General features: G+C 37.6%; 1 protein-coding gene across 1 annotated transcript; it reads right to left on the bottom strand.

Moving 5' to 3' along the window:
* Positions 1-217: 217 nt before the first annotated feature.
* Positions 218-11,187, bottom strand: LOC104278418 (COBW domain-containing protein 1; the record flags this gene model as incomplete). The annotated part of the gene is made up of 7 exons (XM_009875386.1): positions 218-304; positions 1,042-1,088; positions 4,341-4,378; positions 5,431-5,490; positions 8,807-8,898; positions 10,116-10,212; positions 11,101-11,187. Coding segments are annotated over 7 exons (508 nt in total), but the record flags the coding sequence as incomplete, so codon positions are not given.
* Positions 11,188-12,074: the final 887 nt, after the last annotated feature.

The following is a 12,074-nucleotide window of genomic DNA, read 5'->3' on the forward strand; positions in this document are numbered from 1 at the left end:
TAAGTAACACCAAATTTCACCTACACAGGTAAATTGCTGAGACTGGGTAAGCTCGTAAAAGTATTAAAAAAGCCTTTAGAAATGGGCAGTCTCTCCAGTGCTTCTGAGTTAACGATTTTTGTCAATGTAATCATAAAATCTAATTTCTGTATTAACAGCACGAAGTAAGTTATTTTTAAATAAAAATACAGTGTTAGTTATGCCAAAAGTTTCATACCTGACAGATGTTCTGACTTTACTCAGTTCTTCCTCAGAAACCAAATCTGTTTTATTGATGATTATAAGATCAGCTAATGCAACCTGCCTATGCATTAAGAAAAAAAAAATAAGAAAAAATAGACAAATACTTTTTCTGTAAGGCAGAAATACCATACCCCCCTTAGCACCAAAAAAAGAAAAAAAAATAGTATGAGCACTGTTAGTACAGAAAGATAAGCATTCATTAAACTAGAACATCATAGAGTATGACTGAAGTACTACTGGCTTCTCCTTGAGGTGCTCTTCTCTGCTGTAAGAGAAGTCTACCCAACCTACAAAGGCTTGTTAGTTTTTGGGTGGGGTTGGTTTTGGTTGGTTTGGTTTTTTGTGGTTTTTTTTAAATGTCATCTAAACAAAAGTGCTTGGTGATCTACCAACTTCACAAGCCCCTATATCTCTTGCACGTAGTCTTTCTAAAGTCATATCTGAAGTCTCTTTGCTTTATGAAGACTTCCATTACTGTAATTTCCCTTAATCACCGTGGCCCCACATACAGCAAAAAATACTCCTTTATCTATTTTGAGCATGCAATTCTTTCTTTCCCCCGATACTTATATAAAACGTCATCCCTCTTAAAATACGTATTAGAAGAGTCGGACCTTGGCAAAAAGACTAAATGCAGCATATGGTCACTTTTCTATCACCTATTACACCAATCTACCCTGGTTTAAAAGCAAAGGAGAAGAAATAAGCCTTACAAAAGAAAAAGAAGCTATTTCTAATGAACTTCTATACAGAGGAGTTCCTAACTGTGATATATAAAATTAATTTATACATCCATACCGAGATGCTTCATTGACAAGGCCTTCCGGTTTTTCCTCTGTCAAGTGCTAAACAAAAAATTAAACAATTGGATTAAGAAAATTCAAATTATTTAAATTAATTTGCAATTACTGAAGTTAAATCCAGTTCAGTTGAGTTATATTTTTCAACAACGTATTGAAGATAGCATCAAGAATTTTTCTGTAAAATGACAGTGAAAAAGTTCACCATTATATAAATCTTAGAATCTCTTTTATGAAAAGTCTTCCAATGAATTTTTTTATTAGAATGCTAAGGAGTTGGAAAATTGTACTATATTTTAGTTAGTTTTTAGATTTCTCATCAGCTATAAAGTCACCATGACATACAGTAACTATAGAAAAATATACGTGAAAAAATTTAAGTATAGTAATTTTAATAGTGTGATGTCAAGTAAGTGTTAACAATGCATTAGGCTTGCAGCATAGGATTTCATATGCATAACTCCATATTCCTTTTCTCTGGAGGATGTGACAAACTACTTCAACCGTAAAAAGTCTTAGCGCTTTTTCTGGGTTTGTACAAATAAACCACTGTTCCTTGGCAAGTCTGCCCAACATCAGCGTCTGCAGCCTATTCCTATTCAGGCTGTAACTGGGCAGAAGACTCAGTGGGCACTGACAAAAGCAGAAGCTTCTGGTCATGCTGCCAGAGTTTAGCACCACCTGCAGCTTTGTGCTCCACCTGCCTGTCCAAGCTCACGTCCTCAAAAGGGAACTAGTGAAAGGGGAAAAAATGTCTGCATCTCAAGCAGCAGCATGAAGTTTAGCAACATAAAGCCCTACTTCATTTAGGCAGAGCAACAGACTACACCAAAGCAGCAAAGATTCAGCTACAAGTTATTTTTTGACAGAGAGGCAGAAAATCTCTGGGGAACAAGCATCACAGGCACCTGGAGGCAGTAAAATTCTAAACTGAAGCTATAATATTCGTAAGAGCTCATCACTTACACCTTACATCTCTGGGAAGATTAGAGTTCTGTGCATTCTTTCAACAGCTCTACATGTACCAGGAATATTATTGTAAAATTAAAGACACCACAATACCAAATGAAAGTAGAGTTAATCATCATGGGAAATAAAAAACCCTAGAAAGCTGTTTTGTCTTCTAGTGGAATTATCAGACATCTAACATTACCTGACTTGAAAGTCAGAAATACGATTACTGCATACTGTCAGTCTGTCACCTTAAAAAAACACAAAAGCAAAACAAAAAACCCCACCACTATTCCCTGATTGTTCAGAACTTAAGCAAAGCAAAACAAAAGGATGACTTGGAGGGAACCTCCCCTCTGACTTCTTCTTTGCAATCCTTTCGATTTTGATTCTGTTGAATTAAATGTTGTCAGATTTGTTGTCCTGAAAAGAACAATGTAAGTAGTCTAGATGTCAAGTCTTGAAAGTAGAAAACCGGCATTTCAAGTTGTCCAACTGTCTGCCCTTGATTAAAAGAATTAGTATTTCAGATTGCTGGGTGACAAATCCATTAGAGTGACAACCCAGAATATCAATTACCACTTCAGTTTCAATTTGGCTGACTGGTCACAGGGTGCTATTTATCACATTTTCTTGTCATGGGTTGGCTCTTTTGAGCATGACACCCTTAAATTGCTGCCTATTATCTCAATGTCATAACCTGTATGGATTCCAAAGGTCTTTGACTCACAAGCAGATCCTGAGGTTAAGATTTGAAACCAGAAGAACTGTGCAAGTTAGGAAGTCCTTTATACAAAGCACAAGTTGTTCACCTCGCATACAACTGAGGAAGTCTTAAGTTTTTATTATTCTGAGTGGATGTTAGTGTTGTACAGGCTTACTGATTACATAATGTAGGAGTTTTCAGTGAGCTGTCAAAAGATAATAATGGGTAGAAAAGCTAAGTGTTACAAAATATTTTGTGTTGGTTTTAACATACTACTTGAAAGCTCAAATATTAAAAAAAATTATAAAATAATAGTAATTCAGTGCTGCTGTGTGCCACAAAATTATATTCGATTCAAGCCAATAAATCAACATTGCATGAAGAGAAAGATAAACAGAACAACAATTTTTCAAGTGATAAAACACATTCAAATTAGTGTGAGAGCACTTTGCTGAAAAGGGGGCTGACTTAAGACATGCTGTTGTTTCTTGTGATAGTTGAGCTCATTTAAAAGTCAGCTCCTGCTTAAAAGGGCAGACCAGCTTTATGTCTGCCCAATCTTCTACCAGCAGCTCTATAAGTAAAAGTCCTTGCAAAACAGGATGGCTTAACTCGACAAACTGGCTTGCTATGGGGCTAGATTAGTTCTGTCCTGCTGCAATACAGATTGACAGGACAATCTCCTTTTGGTAAAGCACCTGTTAGATCAGCTCAGCTGAAACAAGAAACCTAAATACTCCAAAGAAAATAAAATGTTATAAAGGAGGGATCATTTGCTTATTTTTTAACCAGTATTATTCAATCTTCTCTGCTTTTTGCAGCCCTTGTCAAATACAGAGATATTTAAAACAGTACTACAGCATGATGGTGATTTTCACCATGGAGGCATCCCTTCTGGTCAGTTCTATTTTGAATCCTTCAAAATCAATACCTAATTGAAGCAGTCACTTACTAAGTTATTAAGTTGCAAGTAGTTATATTTATGGCTAGCTATTACAAAAAAAAAAGTTGATTTAAACACAATTTCTGCTGTTATCCAAACTTAGTGTTCTATAGGTCTGTTTTTACATTACACTTTATGCAGATTACTCCAATACATGCTCTTTTCGTCTGCTTCCCTATAATGAAATAATCTTTCAATCTGAAATGGTACCTAGACACCTGGCTCTCTCTTCTCTCCTCACCACAGCAGCCATTACATTAGTGCCTTTCCTGATCTGATCCCTAACACACGTTACCACACTGGTATCAGAGGTCCGCTCTTACTCCTCTCAAGGAATATGGATCAATGACACACTCTAAGACAAATTTATCCAGTTTTTACAGTAATCCAAATGCCTATCTGGAATACAACCAAGATTCTTGACTGTAGTGACAGAACTAGAAGGAATCAAGTGTCTAGCAACCTGGCAACTCGAACTCCACATGATGATGAGTTGATAAGAATCTAAATTACTGTACCAGCACGTCCTTGTTTCCACTCAAAATATAGTACTAATGTATCACAGCAACTGAAATACATCCTCATCCATTTTAAGAATTAAAGCTGCTGTGACAACGTAATTCACCCATATGAACATTACTGCAATAGCTGTTTTAATGTTGTGGTTTTAAATCATGTAGGAAGCCCAGTAACTTACCTGCAATCCATACTTTGCGTCAACAACAGATACAATACCTAAAAGAGAACATTAAAATGGAATAAAAATCGACTGAAAACAGAAAACACTTTAAAAAATTTTAAACCTCCTGTGCATCTACTAAAGTAACAAACAATATTATCACATTTACAGCTGCTTATAATATACTGGAAGGGTTAAAAGTATCTGAACATTAGACCTGTTACCTAATTATTTTCTTATTTGTTACTCATCTGTGATAAAAAAAAAAAAATACAAACCAGGTGAGATAAATTCTCAGGTGTATGCCCCTCCTTTTTCTGCAATAGTAACTTGGCTGAGATATGCTTTTACAGGTTATCAAACAAATTAAGGGGTCTGACTGAGCTAGACAGTTACTACGATTGTAAGTGACCAGGAATCCGCAATTCTCTGTCAGAAATTTAGGAACCTGTTTGCTCTTCAACTGAATACTTCCTTGGGCATTTTGTAGACTGACCGAAGTGTTAGTAGGATATTTTCTAGACAAATTTTTCTTCCTACATTAAAAAGATAAACCAAACCAATATTCAACATGCTCTTTAACTATATATAGTAATGATTTACATTACGGTAAAGTCAGATTTTTATTGGAACACAGCAAATACCAGAGCTGACAAGACTACAATAGACAAAGAAGGCAGAAAACGCAGTGAAGTTCAGATATTGACAAGTTAAGAGCTCAGGAAAAAGGAAACAATTTAGGAAACACTGCACTGGAAAAAAAAACAGTGATGAAAGATGTAATATTACTCCTAAGTAATGTTTCATAACATCTAACTAATACGGTTTTCTTCCTCCCTTACACCACATCAAGATCTCACCCTATCTGATCCCTTAGCAAAGCATTACACAACTTTTGTTGGATTTAGCACACTGAAAGCAGCCCAACAAGTAGATAAAAAAGCATCAGAATAAGTACGTGGATCTCTGCCATTAAATTTGGGGATCTGAGAAGCAAGATCACGCGTTTTAAACATCTCTGGAAACCTTGCCTTAAATGATAAGAATCGATTACACTAAATCCAGGCGCAGAATGCCAATATGCTGGAAAACAAGCTGCATTTCTTACCATCAAGGTAGATGTCACTTCCCAGCTCGGAATCAACCCAGAACATGGAGGCCACAGCTCCTAAGAAGTGATGTACATTTAGTTGCAAAACTTACATTTTCCAGTAAACCATCAATATTCAGATATTCCACTGAAAAACCTTTACTTGTAGCACTGTCCTTCAAATTTCTCTCTTCCAAATTCAGAAAGCATCATAATGTCAAATGCCCAACACATTTCACCTAACAGCTTCCAAAGCTTATACTTGTGTGTGCATCAACAGCTATGACTACAAAAAAGCTTTTAAAAAACCCTCACACAATTCCAGATGCATGTAAGTTGTCTAAATTACCTTTAGTAATATTCAGTAATATCAACTACCTGCCATTACTACACTCCAAGTCTCCCTCATTTCTAAAAAATTCTGTATTCCCCCTCCTGACCTTTCAGCCACCATTTCCAGGTCATGGCACACATACACAAAAGGAGGTAAAAAGGGAGATTAAATAGTTAAAGAAAAATGGAATTGGGATATTTGAAAGGAATGAGTTCCATCCTAGAGACCTTGTTTTCCTCACCAGTCTCTATAAACTCTTCTATGCAATTTCTTACATCATAAGTCACGAGGGTGAAGTCAAGAATAGCCAGGTACAAAAAAAAGAATATTTTCCAATGTTTTCCTTCATTATCTCAGATCTGCACAGGAAAGCTTCTGGCTTTAGCTAAGTTTAAGACAAAGAAACATCTAATGAAGAGTCAATCTGCAAACAGATAGGGAAGTCTGCAATGGTAAATCACACCTAATCACTCTGGGAAGGCCGTAACTAGCCTTCTGTGAAAAAATTATTCTATTTGTGGACAAAGGGAGAGCACTGCATGCCATTTACATCACCTCTAGCCATTTTTTCAACATTGTCTTTCTAGATATTCTAGTAACCAAGCTGGGACATCATCTGTCTGAATGAAAAGGCAACGAGGTAAAAATGGTTGAATAATTAAGCTATAAAGGATGCAGTAAACTAGTCATACCCTACCTGGAATCCAGTAGGAAGTAGAATACTGCAGGAATCTATCCTGGGACCTGTCCTGTTCGGTATCGCCACAAGGAACCCAGGAGGGGATGGAAGACATGCCTGTCAGATTTGTGGAGTACACCAAATTCGGAAAGAGCAGTTGATACATCTAAGGGCAGAGCTATCTTTCAGAGGTACCTGGCCAGGCAGGCAGCAATGGCCAATAAGAACCTGATGAAATTCAGCAAAGAGAAACATTAAGTAATACACTTAAGAACAAAGAGGTCCTGGCAACGCCACAGGCTAAGGACAAACTGGCTGGCGGACAGGTCTACAGATAAGGCCATGGGGGTCCTGGCAGGCAACAAGCCAAGCAACAGGTGTGCCCCAGGATCAAAGAAGGCCAAAAGTACACTGTTGGAGCAGAAGCACGGCTGAGGGAGGTTATTCTCCTCTATTTAGCACTTTCAATCCCACACCCGGCTATCACTTCCAGTGTGGTGATTCCCCATACAGGGAAGATATCCATGTACGATCACCAAGACAGCTGAGGCCAGAGCATAGTGTCTACAGGGAGAGGTAGGGGAACTGCATTTTTCAGCCCACAGAGAGGACAGTTTCTCCAGAACCTATGAGCAGCTTCCTTAGTACTACACTCACTGAGTCGTGGTGAAGACTGAGCCAGGCTGTGGCAGAAGGATGGGAGACAACTGTTAAGTAAGTAAGATCACATCTATCAGAAAGAAGTTTTTTCATCACAAAAAGACAGACATAGAACAGGTTGTCTTCAGAAGCTATGTCATGTTTAACATCTGAGGATGGAGATACACAACTGCCACATCCCTAAGAACCTGGTCTTGCCTTACAGCTGACCCTCTTGGGCAAGAAGTTGGACCAAAGGCCTCCTAAGATCCCTTCCAAACTGAATTATCATACGATTATATGATTATATTGTTTTTCACATGCTAGGCCTCATAATTCACTGAATTTCTATTCAGGTGAGGTGCTTCTGGAATAATGAAACATGCAGTATTCTCTCTTCTCTGTATAGTCATTTATACTGCTTCAGGATGTAAAATGGAACACACTAAACTGACAACTCTTGAGCAAAAATAACCAGCAATTATTTGAACAACCGGGACCACATTCAATCAAGGACTTGGATTCTGTAATCGGGTAACTAGGTATTATACACGGCTTAGAAGTATGCTACTCCTGTTTTCTGCTAAAATGGCCCTGTAAAACATTCTAGCAACCAAAGAGTATGCTCTATACTTAAAAAAAAAGATAAACCTATGAACTATTTAAAATATCAGTGCCACAAGATCAAGGAAAAGAGGAGCTGACAGCAATGACAGTACTTGTTTTTTTCAATTATCAGATCCTTAGTTACTGGCAGGCTAAGACATCTCAAAAAAAGAATTAACAGAAAATACCAGTAACTAAACTCATTCTAACACCTAAAACTGTTCACCTGCAGCAACAAGACACAGTTCTCCAAACATCATTCTGAATCAACACCAAATACCTGTCAGGTGTTCACAGTGTTTACTCACACAAGATATAGCATGGGCCACAACATTTAATGGTTGTCTGTTATCCATTGATTTCTCTTCCAAAAAGCTTAATAGTTTTCACATTTGACTCAAACAGAATTTGTATGTAACAGAGGCCAAATCAATGTCCTTTCTTTTCAAGAAAATTACTTTAGTATGACAACTACTTAGTTTTCAGCTAGAAAGTGTCAGTCTCCTAAATGGGAAACAATTGAACTTCTGATAAGAATTTCCTTCACCCTCAATCAACAACACATTTTTAATTGAGACGGTTCTGAGAAAAGCTTATGTTAGTAATAGCTCTCTAAAGCAGTTAAGTTCAAACACCTCTTTATAGTAAATACCACTAAAGAGCACACAATAAATTTAAGATCTACTATTGTTTTGTACCTACCAGAACGTTTTAGTCTGTTTCACAGAATATTTTATGACTTCACAAAACACAGTCTATCACAACCAATGTAACAATACATCATATGCTAATAATTAGACTTTAAAAATAGTAATATAGAAAAGCAAAGATCTACTGAAAACTACTAGTTTCACAGTGTGCTAAGCCCAGTGTCTTCTCTTGATAGAATACATTTTAATTCTGTTATGCTTTAGAGCAAGCTCAAAGAAACAAAACAAATGACCCAACTAAACAACTCCACCCACAACTCTGCTTCTGCACCTTACTCAATTCGGTTTCAATCTATACGGCAATCAAAGCACATGTCTGACAACTCACCACTCTACATTTTGCACAGTGAACTGACTGGTGAGCAAATAAGTTCTTCATAAAAACAGAATAATAATCATGGTTATGAAAAACATAACATGAATTACCTGGATCTGCCAAGCCAGTTGTTTCTAACAATATATAGTCAAATTTTCCTTTCCGTTGCATAAGGTTCTCAATAGCCTTCACACCATTGTCCCTGTAAGAAGAAAGAATTAAACCTGAGAATAGAGAATACAAGCTAAAGCGTGTATAAACATGTATCTTCTAATATAAAACACAGCGTCATCGGCATCAAAGCAAAGGCCCAAGGCCTCTGAGCAAAGGACTTGCAGTCTACAGCGAAAATTCAGTCAGGAAGCTGCTGCTCTAGTATTAGGCATATTGTAGTTTTCTTTTTCATTTTAGTCTGAAAATCACATTTGCTTACTCGCAGCAGGCATAATAAATGTAATTTAAATGAAGATTTATTTTCAAACACTGAAAACCCTCTAAAGAGTGCTAAGCCTATGTAAATACATAACTATCTGGTTTGACAGATGAAATTACAAAAAGAAAGAGGGGTGTGTGGAGCAGGGGGGGTCAAACTGAACCATGTTCTATTGCTTTCCACCCTATCTAAGGCAAAAATCAAGAGGTGTCATTTACTTAAATTTCAGCTAATGAAGTCAGCCTGAAACAGAAATGTATGGCATTTTAAATAAGAAACCAATGTACATAAAACACAGCAACAAGGGCAGCATTCCTACATTCCAGTAGAACACAATGCAACACAGTCTTCTTTCTCCACCTGCTATCCCAGTTTAAGGCACAGGACCAGTTATTCCAAATTCTCAGGAAAAACAGGTCGTCACCTTTATTACAAACTTGGCACAACCAGCCTACCATTCAAACAAACAGGGTAAAGACCACATCAGAAAAGCAAATGCACTCCTGACTATTGGCTTACAGTTTGGAATACTGTGCTTCATTAGACCACTAGAAGCTTCCCCCTCCCTCATTTCCGAGGTATAAAATATCCAAGTACTAACCAAAATACAGAGAAAGAGACACAGAGCAAGTATTTAATGTGGAAATTAGGAAACTTGAATCCTTGTTAAAGCCTCCCTGAATCTTTAGCTCTCTAAATAAAAGCATATAACATTAACAAAAAAGGGAGAGCTCCCTACTGTACAATATCCCAATGGCGTGTAAGTTCGTATTTAGGTTACTTTTCTGAAAGACGCTAGGTCCACATCCAGTAAGGCAGCAAAAAGAAGTAATTTCAATCTCCCAAATCTAAACTGTTATTTTATCTGACAAAAGAAGTCTCAATCAATACTACCATCAGTTTTAGGATCAAATCCTGGATGTCCTCTCCTTTCCTCAATTCCCCCAAAACCCACTGTAAAAACTTGTACGATGGTCCTTCCTTACTTTACTGAACAGCACAGGCAGCCATTTCTGAGTTCCAGCCATTCTTCATAGAGTTCTCCCCCCTGACTGATTGCCAGGGATCTCTCCAAGGCACTTCCTGGAAATACAAGTAGTTCTATAATTTTAATCTACAGATTTGCTTGACAATGCCTGCAAAAGACATACTAAAGATTTAAGCTGGTATACATTTTCACTCTTGGATTTTGAGGTGTTTTTTTTCTTCTGAGATCACGTTTCTGACATGTTCTTCAGAAATGAGTATTTTCCATTTTATAAGAAATTTAAAAGCCAAAGTCAAGTTGTTTCTACAAAAACAAAACCCAGGTGATGAAAGTACAACATAAGTGCCTCAAACTTTGCTAAGAAAGGGAAGTCAGGTTCTACTTCCATATCTAATAAAGCGCCATCTCTATATTTTATTTCAGGCTCCATGACCAGAAAAGTGGTTTGCATCTTTGTCAATGAAAACAAACAAACAAAAAAACCAACAACACAGTGCAAACTGTAACCAACACTGACTATGGTACAGATATGAAATTACAGTCATAACAGTTTAAAATCTTGAGAAGTAAAGCAAAGAATTCAAAGAACCACAGACACCAAGGACACATCTTCCTACTTGCTTCATCTAGGATTATCTGTGATGTGTAAATGGTTGAGGGAAGTGGAAAGAAAATGTTATCTACCAACATATTACTTCAATTTCCATTTGCTGGAAACTGAGCAGCACATATGGAGGTACAGTGCTTCCAACAGGGTGATATATTTATTTACTTCACTCCGAGAGACTGAATTTATGTACAAAATGGATTAATTCACAGCACCACTTTAAGAACACCATCCAAAAGAGTTTTTGCCCTTCTGAAGACTATGAGGTATGTCAATAACTTCAGTATTGCATTTAAAACTGTAACATCCTTGATTTCCAGAAATTTTATACTTTTGCTAATTTATGGCTAAAAAATGTTTCATCAGTTTTACGTACCTTCTCCAAACTCATTCAGAATAACTGCTATTCTTTTATCATGCTGTTCTGTGAGTATGTAGTTTAGAAGAGTTGTTTTCCCAGCTCCTAGAACACAAACGATATTTCTGTTTAAGTGTTTAAAAAAGTTTACATTTTCAAATTAAAAGCAAATACTGCTGTACACATGCACCCTTTATACTGATGTCTCTCTTCTGAAACATGAGTTTTCATTCCTGTACTCTACCTTCTATTATAACACTGTAAAAATTAATTTATAGAGTTATTTGACCCCTGGAACTATCAGCATATTAAACCTCTGCTTTGAAAGATGCACAGTGAGACAAAGTTCTCAGCGGTTGATAAAAGTCCCCAATCAGCTAGGCAGTCTTTTCTTAGAAAATTAATTTTTATGTTCCTCTTTACAAAGGGAACTCTTATTCTTCTCCCTCCCGTTGCATTTTCTGGCCAGCTCTCTTGTCATCAGTAGTCACTGATGTGCTACGAACTGCTGCTGGACCAGGCCTTGTCAAGCAAGGTGTCCAGAACTTGTCTAATGCCACATTACCAACAGGCTCATCCCATGCACAAGATCACAACTCAGGGAATGTGGTAAAGCAACCTCCTTGCCCGCCCTTAAGGCTTTTCAAGAGAATATGATGCACTACGTTACAACTTTGAAATCATCCTCAGCCAAGGCTCCCAGTGTGGTTTAAGAGGGAGGTAAGCCCAATCTCACACTCTGCAATTCAGTCGACATTTAACTGAGCCAAGCACGTTGCACTATTCTGGGATGAAGTGGCAAAAAGCTATTTGTCAAATATGACAAGAACAAACGGGACCCTGAAAACCGAAAAGCGGCAACAGGAGCCTACACAGCTGTTCAAAACCCTCCTGCAGATCTTACTGGAACCCAGCTGACTAGGAGCAACACGAGGGCGCGGGGAAGCGCTGAATGGGCCCCGCTGCGGGCTCCTTCCTGCTGGGCCACCAGG

This window comes from Apaloderma vittatum, unplaced genomic scaffold (assembly GCF_000703405.1).
Source record: "Apaloderma vittatum isolate BGI_N311 unplaced genomic scaffold, ASM70340v1 Scaffold46058, whole genome shotgun sequence".
Lineage (NCBI taxonomy): Eukaryota > Metazoa > Chordata > Aves > Trogoniformes > Trogonidae > Apaloderma > Apaloderma vittatum.